Genomic DNA, 20,742 nt, shown 5'->3' with positions numbered 1-20,742 from the left:
AGACCGGGGCCCCACTGGCTGGAAACGACGCGGTAAAAATCGCTGCGTTTTACAGTATTTGCAAAGTGGATGGGATTTATGTGGTTTTGAAAATTGCAGCATGTCAATTATATCTACAGAAACGCCAGTGGCTTTCCCATAGTTATAATTGTAACAAAGTCCTCGGAGGAAAACTCTGTCAACTTTCTGTTGAAAGCGCTGCGGGAAGAACCTCAATGCGTTCACGCCGCGGTTCTTCCTGTAGCGCTTTAGCGCTGCTTTTCCGTCCAGTGGGGCCTTAGCCTTATAGTCTGTCAGCAGAACACTGCCCTGCAGACAGGTTCATTTAACTCGATGCCTCCTTTGCTGAGATAGCACATTTGCATATTAACAAAAATTCAATGTTTGGAGCAACAAGGACTCTGCTATTGCTCCAAAGAGCTCTTTTGTATATTGATAAAACAGTGATATCTTGCCAATGGAGGCATCAATTCACAAGGAGAAAACCTTAGCCTATCTAACTGCAGGGCTGGGTTGATATGCTGGGTTTTGGTGACAGACTCCCTTTAAAGGTAACCCAACTTTTTGCCACATTAAACTATGATTGATTCTGTGCAATGTGACCTGCTATTAGTTTAATGTACAAAAAGTTGTCTCATTTCATGGCGGTCTATGAGTTATCAATGTATATATGCCATGAATCACAGCAGCCATGTAAACCTGAAGAGCCATCTGCCCCATAAGTAAAGAACTTGTAAATGAAGGAATATATAGGGATTATTCTAGAATTATTTCAAGTTACATAGGGATCAAGTGTAAATAAGGAAGGATTACAGCTACACATACAATACCTGACATAAGGATAGTGGATACAAGGGGTATGCGTTCCTTTATGTATATAAAACACATTAAGGGTGCATGCACACTACGTAACGCCGGGCGTGTATGAGAGCCGTACACGCCGGCATTACGGCAGACTGCCGAACACTTCCCATTCACTTCAATGGGAGCGCTCGTAAACGCCGCTGTTACGAGCGCTCCCATTGAAGTGAATGGGAAGTGTTCGGCAGTCTGCTGTAATGCCGGCGTGTACGGCTCTCATACACGCCCGGCGTTACGTAGTGTGCATGCACCCTAAAATCATATATGTACTTCTATGACAAATGGAGACTATAACTATACATTAGATATGCACATTAAACACAAGCAACTTGTATTAAACAATCATGGGGGCCACGAAGGAGGACACCCAGCATTTTTCCTCTTCCATTACATGTTGGGGGTTATAGGTATGGAAAAATTTGCTGCTGTTCCATGGCTGCACTCGGTCTCAGTTTGGCCCATGTTTCCCTTTTCATGGCCATATAGATCCAGAGAACATTCACCATCACAAGAGCAAAATATTTGCAACCATTTTTAGACGAGATTGTCCAGTACTAGAGAGAATAAAGGTAATGCACTTCCCCCTTCAATGAACACTGCCACTTCTGTCCATGGTGGTAGAGTCTGGTATTGCAGCTCTATTCACTTGATTGCGCTGTAATACCAGAATTAGCCCAGAGAGCAGAATGGCGCTATTTTTAATACTAAACAACCCCTTTAAAAAGGTAAGATTTCCTATTAAACCCTTGGTTTTTCCACCATTTTTATGGTGCAATGATCAGCATCACCATTACCACTGCATGTGAATGGACTGTCAGCGACCAATGGCTGTAAGTGCTGATTCAGCAGAGGACACATCATGGCTTTTGACCATGTTGATATAAAGTATGGGATCAATACAATGTAGTTATTGTTACTTTCACATAGCCGTTTTAGCCACTGTCAGACATTCAACATACCTTCCCTTTGCTGTATGAAATGCATAGACATCAATAAAAACAAGTATACAGTAGGTTGTGGTTTTTTGGGGTGTGGAGCCTACAGGCCACAGATGCCTAGGAGGTATGCATTGGGAACCCATACCTGCGTCGGACGCTACAAAACACCATGTGAAAGTAACCTTAAGGCTAAGGCCTCACATTGCGGAAACACAGAATTTTTGGCTGCTGCGGCGTAATATACTGCATTTTACAGTAAAAGCCCAAAGGGAATGAGAATCTGGGTAATCTCGTCCATACATTGCGGGAAATATAAGGTTTGCCAACAAGCTGCTTTTTTTAAAAAAAAAAAATACAGCATGTTAAAAAATCTGAGCGTTATCTCTAGAAATTAAATAAGGTAAGAAAAATTGCAATGTGGGGCCTCATCCTTAATAGGGATTTTCACCCAAAAAAGACATTTATGCCTAATAGGTTTAGGTACCAGGGGTGGGATCTACATCTATATTGAAAATGAACCCCCCCAGCCTCCATTCTCTGGCTCTTACCTGACCATGACCTCACTGAGAAGACAGTCAGAACTGCACTTTGACCTATGTGGTTTCCTTAACTCCCATAAAAGTGTATGCGAGTTATGGAAAAACTTAGCTCACTGTTCTACGATGTGTCCATAACTTCCATTCACTTGGGTCATGGTCAGGTAAGTCCTGGTCTTTTTAGAGATAGGTGCACGTCCCATGAGTGGGAATCTCGTTTATCAGGCTATTATGGCATACCTCGTGAATAGGCCCCTTACATATCACTTTCTTTTACAGGGCCAGATCCGTACCTCCAACCTCACAATTTGGAACAGCACTGTCAGTTTGTGGCTAGTGATTTGCCATAATGACGAGGTGTAGCGGATGACCCCTTTGCAAGGTGGACAATCATGAATACGGTCAGTAGGGATGCTGCACATGTTTTCTCCCAGCTCACGAAAACATACAATGTAGGAGGATAAATTCTAAATGTAATAACTAAAATGTGATTCAACCAATGTCCCTTTAAAATGAAAGGTATGTGACTTTGGTGTCGCCAGTATTTACAAGAGACCGTATGAGCAGATCCCATCTGTTATAGTGCACGGCCCGGACGCTACGGGAGCAGTAGTCAATGACCGTGTTCTATCTAGTGAGTAGAGGCGATCCAGGAGGACCTGATCTCAGTGCTAGATATTGCCTCTATTAAAGCTGTCCATAGCAGATACAAGAAATAAAAGCCACACAGACTGTAGCGCTGCGTACATGCTGAGGAAACATTTCTAGTGTCAGTGGAGATGGTCATAGCTCAGGCATTTCTACGCCATAGGATTTTGGTTCTTCCACGGAGTACATTTTACAGCCACAGGCTTAGCATATATTACAGATTTGACAGACAGCACAGACCAGTACAATATAAAAGGGGTTAAAAATATCACAGTTTTAACAAAAGAATTCACATATTTCCCAGATCATTTAGTGCACAGGATATGGTATACAAAGAGGTATAAAACAAGGATGATGTGAAATGAAGGGATCGAGAAATCACATTAAAGAGGAGCGGTCGGCTCTAGTAAATGCCCAATATCACTTCTTTTCTTAGAACTGTGCATTGTGATTCACTTGTGTTATTCCTCTTGGAGACATATAACTAAGAGGATGTCCTATACGGCCAGTGGTTACTAATCCTATTGCAAAGAGGAATGGTATGGGGGGGGGGAAAGACAACTGAATTTTACATTTCCATGAGGAATAACAGAGGAGCAGCACAGTCCTAAGAAAAGATGCTCCAGAGGTGTTATCTTATGGGAAATGTAAATTTGAGGAAGACATCTGCCTCAGATTCCTCTACATTTTCCGGCCCCTACAATGGAAAGCTGAAGCAGAGTTTCGACTTTGCCATGGCTTTTCCTCGCAGATTAGGCTTAGATGACTAAAACTAAGCAGCGTTGTGTCTGCGGAGGAATCGGCCACGGAATCCACGGCAAAATCGATGCTTATGTTTTCAATGTCCCACTTCGATCTCTGACTCCCTTTGAAAACAATAGAAAGAAGAACCAGGGCAGACAACGGCGGTGATTTTCAGATGGAAACCGTCTCAAAATCAGCATCAGGTTTCGTTGCGTGATGTACTCTAAGACCGGTCCTCTTTAGCTAGTGTATTCCTCATAAGAGTAATATCAATATGTACATGACAAACATAAAGATGAATTCATACATCTCGGTTGTGGTGGATTTACCAAGGTTCATCGAGAAACAAAAAGTTTCAAGACAACTGTTCAGACTTGTGTAATAAGCAGGGAAGGGGGAGAGGAGCACTCAGTAAGGTATTTTCCACATCTTTTTGGAGGTAGGGCTCTTTAATGATCATAATGTGATTATCGGGGCTTTACGGGATTGTATCAGCCACATAGCAAATATCGCTGTACCACTAAAAGCTTCATTGTAAAACCGGTCATAATGTATACCTGCCAGATTATAGTAAATTATGTATCATACAACAGAGACATAGGAGGCAGCGTTACTCTTCAGACGTCAAAAGTGGTAAAAACGCACTGGACCTGAACAATCCAAGAATGGATGGATGGAATTCCATTTATATTTAGGTAGACATCTTATGGAAGATGTGGCACAAGTCTAGGTGGCGCATGCGCGTGTGCAAATGTATGTACATGAACTGAGGTTACATGCATTTTTCTCAGCTATGGCGTTAGCCCATGTAACTCAAAGACACACACACATCTGCATAGCTTCTCTCGGTGACTTTAGGGGAATGGAATCAACTGCAAGACAGACTATAGGGCCAGCAGTCTGATACACGCATATACTGGCAGGTGCCATGGATCAGTGCTGTGTACTAGTGTATGTGTGTGGCTGAAGTCCCTACATTAAAAAAAAGCAGCATTTTGGCAGCACTGACAGGATACACCAGATGGTGAGGAGTCTGAAGGCACAGAGGGCAGTGACTCCAGCCATACCTGAACTCTGCCTAGCAAACTGATTGTAGAAAGTAAGGAAATCACCACAACAACACATAAAAATGATTCCGCTAAAAAAATAATCTTTCAACAAAAGAAAAAAAAAACAAACTAAAAACAACTTAAATGATATGACAACTTGTGGTTCTGGTCCTGAAACTTAAGGCACCAGATGTTTAAAAATGTAACCCAAACTGTCTCTTCTGTATAAAACAGAGTCCCGAAGCATTGAAGGCATTTGCTCAAGTGAATGAAGGGTGGGCTACTTGCACTCTTCCCTATGCCAAGACACCCGTGGCTTTCTGGATCAGTGGGATCTGTGGGATGGTAAAAACACATGAAAAAGTTTATGTATAAAAGACAACAGTGCAGATTAAACAGATCATAAATTAGTGGAAAGTAGTCGTAGTCAGAGACTGCAATACCAACAATAGTGAATAGTGATTTGGTGCAGTAAAAACCATATATTTACAACATCATTTACAACAAAATCCCCTTACTAAACTTTCTCCTCTATGATCTATTCTGAACGCATCGGCCAGGCTCATCTATCAGTCTAGACCAGGGGTAGGGAACGTACGGCTCTCCAGCTGTTGCAAAACTACAACTCCCAGCATGTATACTTGCTCTGCTGTTCTTGAAACTCCCATGGAAGTGAATGGAGCATGCTGGGAGTTGTAGTTTCACAGCAGCTGGAGAGCCGAAGGTTCCCTACCCCGGGTCTAGACACTACAGTGATGCCTCCGGTGTGTGCCAGTCGCTACATTGGCTGCCTATTCATTACAGAATACAATATAAAGTTATCACTCTCATCCACAAGGCTCTCCATAATGCCGCACCTCCCTACATTTCCTCCCTCATCTCTGTCTAACGCCCAACCCATGTTCTCCGTTCACTTAATGACCTAACACTTACATCCTCTATTATCAGAACCTCCCACGCTCGTATACAAGACTTCTCCCGAGCTGCACCACTTCTCTGGAATGCTCTACCCCGGACAATCAGATTAACTCCCAATTTCTACAGCTTCCAGCGCACACATCTTTTCAGACAGGCCTATCCCAATTCTTAATGTAAACTCGTCCGTGTGTAATTTAGAATCCCTATAATGAACCTCCATACGATATGATGCAGTTTCAGGCTAACTTTATATGTCTAGGCACAATCTGCATGTTAAAGGACATAACTGGTGACGTCTCATACAGTTTTATGTTTGTGTAATGACAGTCACCTCTATTACATAAACGTCTGACCACTGTATAAGCAGTGCTACCTCTAATGCCGGCCCTCTTGGGTCACCCCCTCTACCTCATAGATTGTAAGCTCTTGCGAGCAGGGCCCTCAGTCCCATTGTGTGAAGTGACTTTCTTTATAACGTATCTTTTTGTCTGTACTTGAACTCTACAAATTGTACGGTGCTGTGGAATATATTGGTGCTATATAAATAAAATGTATTATTATTATCATAATGGGAACCTTTCCCAAGTTCTGACCTCCAAAATCACAAGAATGTCCTAATGTGGCAGGATCAAACCTCAATTCCTGCTATCCCCTGGTTGCTGAATTTAATAATTTTTAATTTGCCGCTAGTGACATTTAGACCTGAGGTGGCTCTGGGTACTTGCACATTGCAAGACTGAAGCAGAGGACAGAACATTTTGCTTGAGTGCACGTGGGTAATGAAGCAAGTTTTACGGGCTGGTGACCTCTTCCCAATAAAAGGGAAATAAACCATTGAACCACATCATAGGTGCAGCACATCCACACACACACCTAGAACACTCACCTTAGTCAGATCTACTCCAGTAAGAGCCTGAACAGAGGCAGGAACCTCGGCCAGCAGACGATTCATTTCACCGGTTATTTTACTGTTCTCTCCACTGAGAATGACAATTTCATCCACTTTGGACAATGGAGCAGACACTTTGGCAGCGATCTGGTAAGAATGAGGACAAGTTAGGAAGAAAGTCAAGTGCAAGAACTGCTCAGAGTAAAGCACTAAAGGAATGAATGGCTGCAGAAAAATTATCTACATGAGGGGTCCAAGAACTGGGTTTCTTATAGGTAATAGGAGGTTCCAGGTCTCGGTTCAGAGTTCAACCACTGTAAACCAAAGAACAGAAAACCCACTCTGCTTAAAAAGCAGTTACCCACGGACTGCACAGACTATAATGGGGTGCACCAGATTTCCGCCCGAAAAATGCGGAGAGAAAAGTCCTGCTTGCACCCCGAACGTACCTCAGGTGCAGGTGTGACCCTAACCTTATCCTGTACAAGCCCTTTAAATGATCCACTGGGTTTAGAAAGCTTATGACTGGTCGATATGTACGAGGTGGGACTGAAAGATCTCTGGAAAGAAGGGGCAGTTAGAAAAAGGGGAGTTACAAACCCCCGGACAAAAATTGTTACAACAGGCAGTAGCGTGGTGCGGCAAGGACCTTCCACCTTAAAATTTATCATCATTATTTTCTGCTGTACATGAGGACACTGACAATGGACTGGTGTAGATTTCATATTGGAAGACACCTGGAGAATATGTCTAGTCATAAAATAGGCCGGTCTGATAACTTTTGTCATCCATGAGGTTCTTTTTCCAGTGGTGAATGCTTCTGGAAACATAACGTAGTTTCTCAAAAATCATCATAGCTTTATTTAAAAAAAAAAACCCAAAACACACTTACCTCAGGCAAACACTCCAAAACAAGGGCCATCTTAGCCGCCTCTCCGTAATGTTGATAGGCACCGGCTTTCAGCTTCATTCTCTCGGCTTCTGCTTTTCCAATAGCTTCAATAACAGAGGCTTCAGCTTCTCCAACTTTACGGATTTTCTGAGCCTCGGCTTCAGCACACAACACTTGTTTAACCCTGTTATATAAAAAAAAGATCATAAGCAAAAATCAGTCTGATCCTAACTAGGTACTAACTAGTAGTAGTGGTAGAGCTCACAGTATTACCACATAGTACTCTGAAAATACTATAAAAATATATGCAGACAAAGTGAACTCTTAAACACAATGGTTTCTCAGACCGACGCTAGCTGATCATTGCAGGTCTGGCTACAGAAATGTCCGACAATCAGCTGTAATGCCTAGGAAATGATGACCATTACAGGGAAAATGTAGTATTACAAGCTGACCATCCAGGTGTACGGTGTATGTAGTGTGTATCTCTATCACCCCTATATAACGTCCATATGCTATAATTGGACATATGGAATTAGGTTGTGTTGATGAGAAACTCCATGTACTATAAGGGTCTATCCACAAGGGTCGGATCCATGATTTACAGTCCCAGCAAAGTGAAAGAGACTTCTTAATTTCTCTTCTATACATGGTATGTTTTTTCTGCTGTAAATGTTGCACAAAATGTCACTTGATGAGCAGATTTTCCTTACAGGCTTTTGCAGGAGACACAAAATCCACATGCCATAAATCTGTAATAGGAGCTGAGATAATTTAGAGCCCTTTATTTTTGAGGGATTGGGAAATTGTTCTGAAGCACCAATGAATAGCCCGAACTCCATAATGTATAAAGCCGCCATCATTTACGTGAATACAAAGTTCTTTCTGAGCCATCAGCCTGGATCTCTTCCTTGGAGACCCCTTGTATACAATGCATATACTCACTTTTCTCCTTCAGCGATCTGCTGCATCCTGTAGGCCTCGGCCTCCGCTGGTCTCCTCACTGTGGCTATCAACTCCTTGTCTGTACGGACAATTTCTTTCTCCTCAATATCAATCTGTTTCTTCCTCTGCACCACTTCAATCTCAATCTCTTCCTGACGAATCTTCTGCTGTTCTTTGGCTGCCTGCAACTCGTAGGCGAGCTGAGCTTCTGCTTTCTACAAGGAGATAATGGTTACAGTACAGACTGTATATTACCTATACACATACCAGACAGACATAACATCCCTGACACATGAAGTGGATAACACTACCATCTTGTGACAATGGTTACTGAGAAGTGCTGACGTATGGAATCAGTCAGTTCTTGATGTGATGAAATCAGGAAAAATGGGTAAGCTGAAGGAACTGAGAATCCCTGACAAAGGCCAAATTGTGAGGGCTATATGACTGGGTGAGGACATCTACAATAACACATATGCTGAAATCTCTCCTTGCCATGTCATTCATAGAAAGAAGTGTCAAAATATGGTGAATAAGGGCAGTGGGGGTATAGAAGATTGGAGCAACAGCGATACCCAGATTGCACATTTACATATTCTGAAATAAATCAATACCATGGCAATGGAGGCATGCATTTTCATGGGGAAATACGCATTACATTTAGATGAGCCTGACCTACCTGTGTTTCTGGTTCAATATGCTTCACCCTGGTGACAGACTCCCTCTAACATCATGTAGGTAGCTGCGCGCCTGTGAAATGCTTACATAGTGTAGCGATGGCTCGGGATGAAGGCTCTGGGCAATGTTCTGTTACGAAACTTTGTGCTCTGGCATTTATCTGGAGGTTACTTTGACACCTACCACCTACCTACATTGTTGCAGACCAAGTACCCTTCATTCTCTACTAGCAGTGGCCTCTTTCTGCAATAGACCACACCCTGCCCCTGCACTGCAAAATCATTGCGGAATTGTTTGAGGATCATAGTTAAGAGCTCAAGGTGTAGACTCTGCCCCCAAATTTCCTAGACCTAAATTCTATAAGACATCTTTGGGGTGTGATAGAAAAAACAAATCAGATCCATAGAGGCTCCACATTCAACTTACAGGACGTAAAGAGAACGTGTCACCAGGAAATGACCTATTTTTTTAACATATTTTTTATGCATTTTTAATTTTACCATTTAATGGCTATATTTAAAAAAAAAATAAAAAATAATAATAATAATAATAATAATATATAATAATAATAATAATAATAATAATAATAAGCAATTCCAACTTTTGACACTAAGCCTAATACAGTCTTGGACTTCCGGTTTCTTATAGATGGACCATGGGCCATAGACACGACAGTCTGGAGCTGACCCTATTCATTTGGATGGGGGAGTTTTCTAGGCATGCTCTGTGACCTATGGAGAGGTCACTGCACAGAGGAGAGTATCCTTTAAATCAAGGAAACAGCGACTGATTTATGAGTACAAGGCCATGACCCTATTCCAGACATTGGACAATGGGATGAACATCTCACTTGGGTTTATGTCTTTTTATACAGATCATTAAGACAGCCATTAAGATAAGAACCAGGGATCTGGCAATTGATTGTTGTTATAAGTATATAGTAATAAGCCTCTTCCCCCCTCCCTCCTGCAATTCTAGCCCTGTGCCCAGTCATAAATATGCAGCCTCTACAGAGTGTTTTTTAGTTATATCTGAAGAAGAAGCTCAGAGGAAGCTTCGAAACGTCATATTCTGTCATCATTATGAGTTAGCCATTAAAAAAGGTATCACCTACTGAAGACTTGCAAAGTTTTTTTGTTTTTATATTTTATAACCACTGGCTAACACGGTACCAAAACAAACATTTTCCTTTTACCAAGAGGAGAGTAGATAAGACGTGACTGATGGATTATGTGTCTTATACATATATACAGGATGGGCTTTGACCATTAGTGTGCAGTTAAGTGATAAGGCTGCTGCAAGGAAATCTAAAGAAGACAGGAGGTCTCAGCATATTATGGCCTAGTGGACAGTGTAAGAACTGCAGGATATTTAGGATTTTTTAAAAAATATAAATAACAAGGAAAAATTTAAAAAGCTCCCCAAAAATTCTATAAAAATATGTATGACTTATTTTTTTTGACCTAAGCTTTATGTTACTTTCCTGTGACACTTTGTCTTTCAAGGGTGTACTGATAACGTCTTGGAGCCAGATTTTACAAGACACCTTCAGAGGTCTTCTGGGGTCAGTGCTTCAATGGGTCAGAGATATTTTGGCAGCAAAGGGGGAACTACACATTAAGCAGGTGCTTTTAGTGGTATGGCTGATCGGTGTAAGTAAATATACTGGACAAGTATCACACCCACATGTACTATATACGTCTAATGTTGACTCACAAGCAGAGCACTGTTGACAGACGCATTCACCTCTTAAATAAGGGATTACGTAAGGCAAGGACTTGTCAGGAGAATCCACCAGCTTAACCATCCTCGCTGCCAATGTTAACATTTGCTTTAAGTCCTTAAAGGAGTACTCTAAGTAAACCTGATCCCCTGTGTATACCCAGCAGAGGGCCTGGGGGGCAGCACATGATACTAAATCAGTTTTGCCTGGAGTGCTCCTTCACAGCAGTAGCTCTAGTTTACGTAACATCTAGAAGATTTAGGTCTTTTGATCTATACCAGATTTATATAGCTTTGTCTCTCACTGTGTTGCTGGTGCTTCAGTTCTATTACCGCAGGGTGAAACTGTGGCCTCAGAACTAAAAGGACTACAGAAGAACTTGCCAAATTCAAAAAACGGCCATTTGATCACAATATGGTTAAAACCCTTTATGTCCATGAGCCTATTTCATGTCCTTTTTTTGCATGGACCTGACATGTCCTATCTTGGTCTGTTTTCACAGGCATAAAAATAAATTGTCCCACATTCATGGTTTTTAAACCAGCCATAACAAGGCCGTTATTCAGAGTCATGTGAATAAGCCCCTTCAATGGGCTTCAAAGGACCGATACGGATGGTTTTCAAGGACATTAGGTCTGTGAATAAGGCCTAAAGTTGGCCAAATACTTAAGATAGCTGTCAGCCATTCCTTCTCACCTCCCATACATTTTTTAAAGGGGTTTTTCTGGCCCCAAATCAAGGTTTCTTACTGATGACCTATCCACGGCATAAGTTATCAATATGTGGTCTGTGGGGGGACCAACAGCCAGACCCCACACAGATCAGCTGTTACAGCAATCTCCACATGCCAAAAGCTGCTAGAGGACAGCCAGCGCCACTGCTATTCAAGAAATAGGAACAGAGCTTCAGTTCCTCAGAACCAGCCCTATACAGTGAATAGGGCTTCTGCACTGCTGTTATTACTTAAATACCTCGCTAGATCAGCTATTTGGTGGAAAGGTCATCGGTATTAAAACTAGATTTTGGCTTGGAAACTCCTTAAAGAGGTTTTCGCATCTCAAGGATCCCATCTATATTGGCAGTTTATGTAAATTGAAGACTTTTCCTAAATATATTGCTTTAGAATTCTGCTTTGTTTGCCTGGTATGTGACCTTATTCCTCCCTTTGTTTACACACGTTACTATAACCCAGACCTATAGGACAAGTGACATCACTTACTCACTGCTCTTTCCAGCAGGACAATCCATTCAGCTAATTGCAGTTTGCTGATAAAGCTGAGCCTGTTATCTCTCTATGTAAACACACAGACAACACCGAATCCATTCTGTACAAGCATCTGTATATTATCTGATCTGCATAAGTATTGTGTGTCCCGTACAGCAAGAGGGAGAAGGGGGGAGAGAAATAGAGGAAGTGAGAAGAGGAGACTGCAGGAAAAGCTGCTGAACCTCTGAGATGGGAAAACCCCTTTAATCAGGGAGAGGAGAGTAAGCCATTGCCAGACACCTCTGACAGCAGCTTATCTTCCCTAAAAACGAAAGGATCGTGATGTTGAACTTCAAGGTCTGACCCTTCTTTCCCATGTTTGAGGACAGTCAGGAAACCACCAAACGCCCCTGCAGCCGCCATCTTAGTATACACCTCGCTCTCTTCCAGCTTACCTTGGTGTTCACTTCCTGACTGAAGGCCGCCTTCTGCAGCTCAAATGCCCTCTTAGAATCGGCCATTTTAGTATCGGCTACGTATTTGACATCAAGCATTTCTTTCTTGCACATGGCTTCCTGTCAGGCAAATAAAGCAATAAATTAAATTACTTTGTGAGACCTGAAAGCTACATATAGTACTCTAAGCACATGAAATCCTCTGCCGGATTACGTACCCTAATGCCCGCATCTCGTTCTGCTTCAGCAACGCCAATATCAGCATCTCTCTGAACAGCAGCTGTTTGAGTCTTACCCAGGGAGCTTAAATACTCAACCTTGTCATACACATCCTGCAGGAACATAATATACATTATGGGATTTATGAGGGCACGGTGATATAATATAAGTGTAAAACAAGAGCACGGCCAGCATTCACACCAAAGGTTACAAGATCTAGAAGGTGACATTTATTTGTCTGGCGCCACCTGGTACGCTACTGAATCATGAGCAAATATTGAGCACACACTATATAGCCAATATAATAGGAAGCACTTTTTTTTTGTAACCCATAGTACCTAGATGGCAATTCACTGACAAAAAAAAAAATAACCTGCCTTTACATGGTTGTCTACTCCTGGGACTCCAATTTTCCATGAAACTAATTCAATATATTACGGAAACATGCACACAAAACTGCAGTTTACAACACAAGCACTGGATGGCCACACAAACATACAGGATAGACGTTCTGTGACGGAGTACCAGAATTTTTGTTATTGTTGTTTTTTACGTTGGTCATCTTGTGTCTTACATCTCAGAGTTTGAGGAGCCCAGAGGAAAGAAAGAGGCACACATCTGTATATGCGGTACACAAAACTTGTTTCCCCAAACTCTTACCTTAATGGTAAAACTTAAGATTTCTATGCCCATGCGGGCGACATCAGGAGCTGCCACTTCACGAACTAGTTTTGCAAACTGATCCCTGTCCTGATAAATTTGTTCCACTGTCAGAGTACCTGAATGAGAAGATGCACATTACAGTCACACTATAGTACATGACAGATGCCAACACGGTACAAACAGCACCATTAAGCAAGTAACCGAATAAAACATTCAGGCCTAAAAATAGTTAAACAGTGCACAAGGCTCTGGTTATAGAATAGTAACTTCTGCATGTTATAGAGAACTTTATGGCAACTCTGTAAATTACATCAAATATTGCCAGCATAAACAACAACGAAAGTTATGAGCCTTGTACACGAGTTCTTTACAAGGGGTTTTCCCACAAACATATTTACATTTGTAGAAAATTTTAATTTTCTTATTGTGTCCGGGGTTATCTTCTCATACATGTAGAATCCTTTGCTTGATAACCTGTCCACAATAAGGACATAATGGCTGGGTTTCATTCCCAGACCATACAAAGTTCCTCCATTCATGGTCACATCCATTGGAAACCCATCAAGAAAAAGGATGGTCACCACTAAGATGGTTAGAGAAAATCTTTAAAACTTTGCTAAATTTTTATTTATATTTGCAAAAATTAATTGTTTAATTTTTAGTCATCTACAAATATAAATCTGGTTATGTTCATGGGAAGACCGCTTTAATGGGGTTCCCCCCCCCACCAAACACATTTAGAAAGTGTCCCCAAGATATGCCATAAATGTTGGACAGGTGTGGGTACAGTGTTACAAGCAAGTGGTTCTATAATGGTTACAAAACTGAATGTAGAGAACATAACCTCACCAGGTATGATAGGGGTTGGACAGCTCTCACTCTTCTCATACCCTACAAATGACCACTTAAAGGGTTTGTGAGATTACAGAAACGTATCCCTTATCCACAGTGGCGTAACTAGGAATGGCGGGCCCCGTGGCGAACTTTTGACATGCACACAGTTTATCCCCCATAGTGGCCCCTGCACACAATATTATGTCCCTTAGTGGCCCCTGCACACAGTATTATGTCCCTTAGTGGCCTCCTACACACAGTATTATGTCCCTCAGTGGCCCCTGCACACAGTATTATGTCCCTCAGTGGCCCCTGCACACAGTATTATGTCCCTCAGTGGCTCCTACACACAGTATTATGTCTCTCAGTGGCCCCTACACACAGTATTATGCAATCCAGAAAAAGGTAGTTATTCAGCAACCAGTCTAGTGTCGACTTAAAAAATTACTTTTATTCAAACATTTAAAATTCCAAAATGACAAGAAACCGGTAAAAAAATAGTAGAAAAAAGACACAGCACTTACATGTAGACGTTTCTTGGATTACATGGAACAATGGATTACACGAAAAAAAGCCTTAACCGCCTACGCGTTTCAGGGTCAGAGCCCCTTCCGCCATGAGGAAGGGGCTCTGACCCTGAAACGCGTAGGCGGTTAAGGCTTTTTTTTCGTGTAATCCATTGTTCCATGTAATCCAAGAAACGTCTACATGTAAGTGCTTTGTCTTTTTTCTACTATTTTTTTTACTGGTTTCTTGTCATTTTGGAATTTTAAATCTTTGAATAAATTAATTTTTTAAGTCGACACTAGACTGGTTGCTGAATAACTACCTTTTTCTGGATTGTCTAATAGTACCTGTACCGGCAGGGTTATAGTTTTTTCGTGCACCAGTGATAGTGAATCGAATAGACTTTCACATATAAGAACTAGAGATGAGAGAACAGTGTTCTATCGAACTCATGTTCGATCGGATATTAGGCTGTTCGGCATGTTCGAATCGAATCGAACACCGCGTGGTAAAGTGCGCCATTACTCGATTCCCCTCCCACCTTCCCTGGCGCCTTTTTTGCTCCAATAACAGCGCAGGGTAGGTGGGACAGGAACTACGACACCGGTGACGTTGAAAAAAGTAGGCAAAACCCATTGGCTGCCGAATACATGTGACCTCTAATTTAAAAGAACAGCGCCGCCCAGGTTCGCGTCATTCTGAGCTTGCAATTCACCGAGGACGGAGGTTTCCGTCCAGCTAGCTAGGGCTTAGATTCTGGGTAGGCAGGGACAGGCTAGGATAGGAAGGAGAAGACAACCAACAGCTCTTATAAGAGCTAAATTCCAGGGAGAAGCTTGTCAGTGTAACGTGGCACTGACGGGCTCAATCGCCGCAACCCAGCTTTCCCAGGATCCTGAATGGAATACACTGTCAGTGTATTCCCGTATACCCGATATATACCCCGATGCCCGTTCCAACGGTGTGCCCCCCCACCTTCACCCCAGAAATACCCTGCAAGTCCCCTAGCAATAGAATTGGGGCTATATACACCCACAATTTTTACTACTGGTATACAGTGCCATTGTCTGACTGGGAATTCAAAGAATATATTGGGAATACAAATACCCTCATTTCTTGCTACTGCCATATAGTGCCAGTGTCTGACTGGGAATTCAAAGAATATATTGGGGTTACGTGCACCCACAATTTTTACTACTGGTATACAGTGCCATTGTCTGACTGGGAATTCAAAGAATATATTGGGAATACAAATACCCTCATTTCTTGCTACTGCCATATAGTGCCAGTGTCTGACTGGGAATTCAAAGAATATATTGGGGTTACGTGCACCCACAATTTTTACTACTGGTATACAGTGCCATTGTCTGACTGGGAATTCAAAGAATATATTGGGAATACAAATACCCTCATTTCTTGCTACTGCCATATAGTGCCAGTGTCTGACTGGGAATTCAAAGAATATATTGGGGTTACGTGCACCCACAATTTTTACTACTGGTATACAGTGCCATTGTCTGACTGGGAATTCAAAGAATATATTGGGGTTATAAATACCCTCATTTCTTGCTACTGCCATATAGTGCCAGTTTCTGACTGGTAATTCAAAGAATATATTGGGGTTACGTGCACCCACAATTTTTACTACTGGTATACAGTGCCATTGTCTGACTGGGAATTCAAAGAGTATATTGGGAATACAAATACCCTCATTTCTTGCTACTGCCATATAGTGCCAGTTTCTGACTGGTAATTCAAAGAATATATTGGGGTTACGTGCACCCACAATTTTTACTACTGGTATACAGTGCCATTGTCTGACTGGGAATTCAAAGAATATATTGGGGTTATAAATACCCTCATTTCTTGCTACTGCCATATAGTGCCAGTTTCTGACTGGTAATTCAAAGAATATATTGGGGTTACGTGCACCCACAATTTTTACTACTGGTATACAGTGCCATTGTTTGACTGGGAATTCAAAGAGTATATTGGGAATACAAATACCCTCATTTCTTGCTACTGCCATATAGTGCCAGTTTCTGACTGGTAATTCAAAGAATATATTGGGGTTACGTGCACCCACAATTTTTACTACTGGTATACAGTGCCATTGTCTGACTGGGAATTCAAAGAGTATATTGGGAATACAAATACCCTCATTTCTTGCTACTGCCATATAGTGCCAGTTTCTGACTGGTAATTCAAAGAATATATTGGGGTTACGTGCACCCACAATTTTTACTACTGGTATACAGTGCCATTGTCTGACTGGGAATTCAAAGAATATATTGGGGTTATAAATACCCTCATTTCTTGCTACTGCCATATAGTGCCAGTTTCTGACTGGTAATTCAAAGAATATATTGGGGTTACGTGCACCCACAATTTTTACTACTGGTATACAGTGCCATTGTCTGACTGGGAATTCAAAGAATATATTGGGGTTATAAATACCCTCATTTCTTGCTACTGCCATATAGTGCCAGTTTCTGACTGGTAATTCAAAGAATATATTGGGGTTACGTGCACCCACAATTTTTACTACTGGTATACAGTGCCATTGTCTGACTGGGAATTCAAAGAGTATATTGGGAATACAAATACCCTCATTTCTTGCTACTGCCATATAGTGCCAGTTTCTGACTGGGAATTCAAAGAATATATTGGGGTTACGTGCACCCACAATTTTTACTACTGGTATACAGTGCCATTGTCTGACTGGGAATTCAAAGAATATATTGGGGTTATAAATACCCTCATTTCTTGCTACTGCCATATAGTGCCAGTTTCTGACTGGTAATTCAAAGAATATATTGGGGTTACGTGCACCCACAATTTTTACTACTGGTATACAGTGCCATTGTCTGACTGGGAATTCAAAGAGTATATTGGGAATACAAATACCCTCATTTCTTGCTACTGCCATATAGTGCCAGTTTCTGACTGGGAATTCAAAGAATATATTGGGGTTACGTGCACCCACAATTTTTACTACTGGTATACAGTGCCATTGTCTGACTGGGAATTTAAAGAGTATATTGGGAATACAAATACCCTCATTTCTTGCTACTGCCATATAGTGCCAGTGTCTGACTGGGAATTCAAAGAATATATTGGGGTTACGTGCACCCACAATTTTTACTACTGGTATACAGTGCCATTGTCTGACTGGGAATTTAAAGAGTATATTGGGAATACAAATACCCTCATTTCTTGCTACTGCCATATAGTGCCAGTTTCTGACTGGGAATTCAAAGAATATATTGGGGTTACGTGCACCCACAATTTTTACTACTGGTATACAGTGCCATTGTCTGACTGGGAATTCAAAGAGTATATTGGGAATACAAATACCCTCATTTCTTGCTACTGCCATATAGTGCCAGTTTCTGACTGGTAATTCAAAGAATATATTGGGGTTACGTGCACCCACAATTTTTACTACTGGTATACAGTGCCATTGTCTGACTGGGAATTCAAAGAATATATTGGGGTTATAAATACCCTCATTTCTTGCTACTGCCATATAGTGCCAGTTTCTGACTGGTAATTCAAAGAATATATTGGGGTTACGTGCACCCACAATTTTTACTACTGGTATACAGTGCCATTGTCTGACTGGGAATTCAAAGAGTATATTGGGAATACAAATACCCTCATTTCTTGCTACTGCCATATAGTGCCAGTTTCTGACTGGGAATTCAAAGAATATATTGGGGTTACGTGCACCCACAATTTTTACTACTGGTATACAGTGCCATTGTCTGACTGGGAATTCAAAGAATATATTGGGGTTATAAATACCCTCATTTCTTGCTACTGCCATATAGTGCCAGTTTCTGACTGGTAATTCAAAGAATATATTGGGGTTACGTGCACCCACAATTTTTACTACTGGTATACAGTGCCATTGTCTGACTGGGAATTCAAAGAGTATATTGGGAATACAAATACCCTCATTTCTTGCTACTGCCATATAGTGCCAGTTTCTGACTGGGAATTCAAAGAATATATTGGGGTTACGTGCACCCACAATTTTTACTACTGGTATACAGTGCCATTGTCTGACTGGGAATTTAAAGAGTATATTGGGAATACAAATACCCTCATTTCTTGCTACTGCCATATAGTGCCAGTGTCTGACTGGGAATTCAAAGAATATATTGGGGTTACGTGCACCCACAATTTTTACTACTGGTATACAGTGCCATTGTCTGACTGGGAATTTAAAGAGTATATTGGGAATACAAATACCCTCATTTCTTGCTACTGCCATATAGTGCCAGTTTCTGACTGGGAATTCAAAGAATATATTGGGGTTACATGCACCCACAATTTTTACTACTGGTATACAGTGCCATTGTCTGACTGGGAATTCAAAGAGTATATTGGGAATACAAATACCCTCATTTCTTGCTACTGCCATATAGTGCCAGTTTCTGACTGGTAATTCAAAGAATATATTGGGGTTACGTGCACCCACAATTTTTACTACTGGTATACAGTGCCATTGTCTGACTGGGAATTCAAAGAATATATTGGGGTTATAAATACCCTCATTTCTTGCTACTGCCATATAGTGCCAGTTTCTGACTGGTAATTCAAAGAATATATTGGGGTTACGTGCACCCACAATTTTTACTACTGGTATACAGTGCCATTGTCTGACTGGGAATTCAAAGAGTATATTGGGAATACAAATACCCTCATTTCTTGCTACTGCCATATAGTGCCAGTTTCTGACTGGGAATTCAAAGAATATATTGGGGTTACGTGCACCCACAATTTTTACTACTGGTATACAGTGCCATTGTCTGACTGGGAATTCAAAGAATATATTGGGGTTATAAATACCCTCATTTCTTGCTACTGCCATATAGTGCCAGTTTCTGACTGGTAATTCAAAGAATATATTGGGGTTACGTGCACCCACAATTTTTACTACTGGTATACAGTGCCATTGTCTGACTGGGAATTCAAAGAGTATATTGGGAATACAAATACCCTCATTTCTTGCTACTGCCATATAGTGCCAGTTTCTGACTGGGAATTCAAAGAATATATTGGGGTTACGTGCACCCACAATTTTTACTACTGGTATACAGTGCCATTGTCTGACTGGGAATTCAAAGAATATATTGGGGTTATAAATACCCTCATTTCTTGCTACTGCCATATAGTGCCAGTTTCTGACTGGTAATTCAAAGAATATATTGGGGTTACGTGCACCCACAATTTTTACTACTGGTATACAGTGCCATTGTCTGACTGGGAATTCAAAGAGTATATTGGGAATACAAATACCCTCATTTCTTGCTACTGCCATATAGTGCCAGTTTCTGACTGGGAATTCAAAGAATATATTGGGGTTACGTGCACCCACAATTTTTACTACTGGTATACAGTGCCATTGTCTGACTGGGAATTCAAAGAATATATTGGGGTTATAAATACCCTCATTTCTTGCTACTGCCATATAGTGCCAGTTTCTGACTGGTAATTCAAAGAATATATTGGGGTTACGTGCACCCACAATTTTTACTACTGGTATACAGTGCCATTGTCTGACTGGGAATTCAAAGAGTATATTGGGAATACAAATACCCTCATTTCTTGCTACTGCCATATAGTGCCAGTTTCTGACTGGGAATTCAAAGAATATATTGGGGTTACGTGCACCCACAATTTTTACTACTGGTATACAGTGCCATTGTCTGACTGGGAATTCAAAGAATATATTGGGGTTATAAATACCCTCATTTCTTGCTACTGCCATATAGTGCCAGTTTCTGACTGGTAATTCAAAGAATATATTGGGGTTACGTGCACCCACAATTTTTACTACTGGTATACAGTGCCATTGTCTGACTGGGAATTCAAAGAGTATATTGGGAATACAAATACCCTCATTTCTTGCTACTGCCATATAGTGCCAGTTTCTGACTGGGAATTCAAAGAATATATTGGGGTTACGTGCACCCACAATTTTTACTACTGGTATACAGTGCCATTGTCTGACTGGGAATTCAAAGA

At 41.3% G+C, this 20,742-nt stretch overlaps 1 protein-coding gene across 2 annotated transcripts in view; it reads right to left on the bottom strand.

The window, feature by feature from the left end:
- Positions 1-1,024: 1,024 nt before the first annotated feature.
- The window catches only part of FLOT2 (flotillin 2), a 73,056-nt gene continuing 53,338 nt past the window's right edge, over positions 1,025-20,742 (bottom strand). For both annotated transcript variants that reach the window (XM_075263709.1, XM_075263708.1), the window contains exons 5-11: positions 13,363-13,481; positions 12,702-12,815; positions 12,484-12,603; positions 8,421-8,635; positions 7,476-7,659; positions 6,581-6,730; positions 1,025-5,111 (exon numbers count right to left, since the gene is read on the bottom strand). In XM_075263709.1, coding sequence (XP_075119810.1) covers positions 5,073-5,111; positions 6,581-6,730; positions 7,476-7,659; positions 8,421-8,635; positions 12,484-12,603; positions 12,702-12,815; positions 13,363-13,481 — 941 coding nt within the window. In that variant the 3' untranslated portion in view covers positions 1,025-5,072. The remainder of the gene's footprint in view (positions 5,112-6,580; positions 6,731-7,475; positions 7,660-8,420; positions 8,636-12,483; positions 12,604-12,701; positions 12,816-13,362; positions 13,482-20,742) is intronic.

The sequence above is a fragment of the Leptodactylus fuscus genome, chromosome 2, assembly GCF_031893055.1.
Source record: "Leptodactylus fuscus isolate aLepFus1 chromosome 2, aLepFus1.hap2, whole genome shotgun sequence".
Lineage (NCBI taxonomy): Eukaryota > Metazoa > Chordata > Amphibia > Anura > Leptodactylidae > Leptodactylus > Leptodactylus fuscus.
Note: the sequence above shows the minus strand (reverse complement) of the source record. Positions and strands in the feature narration are given on the sequence as shown.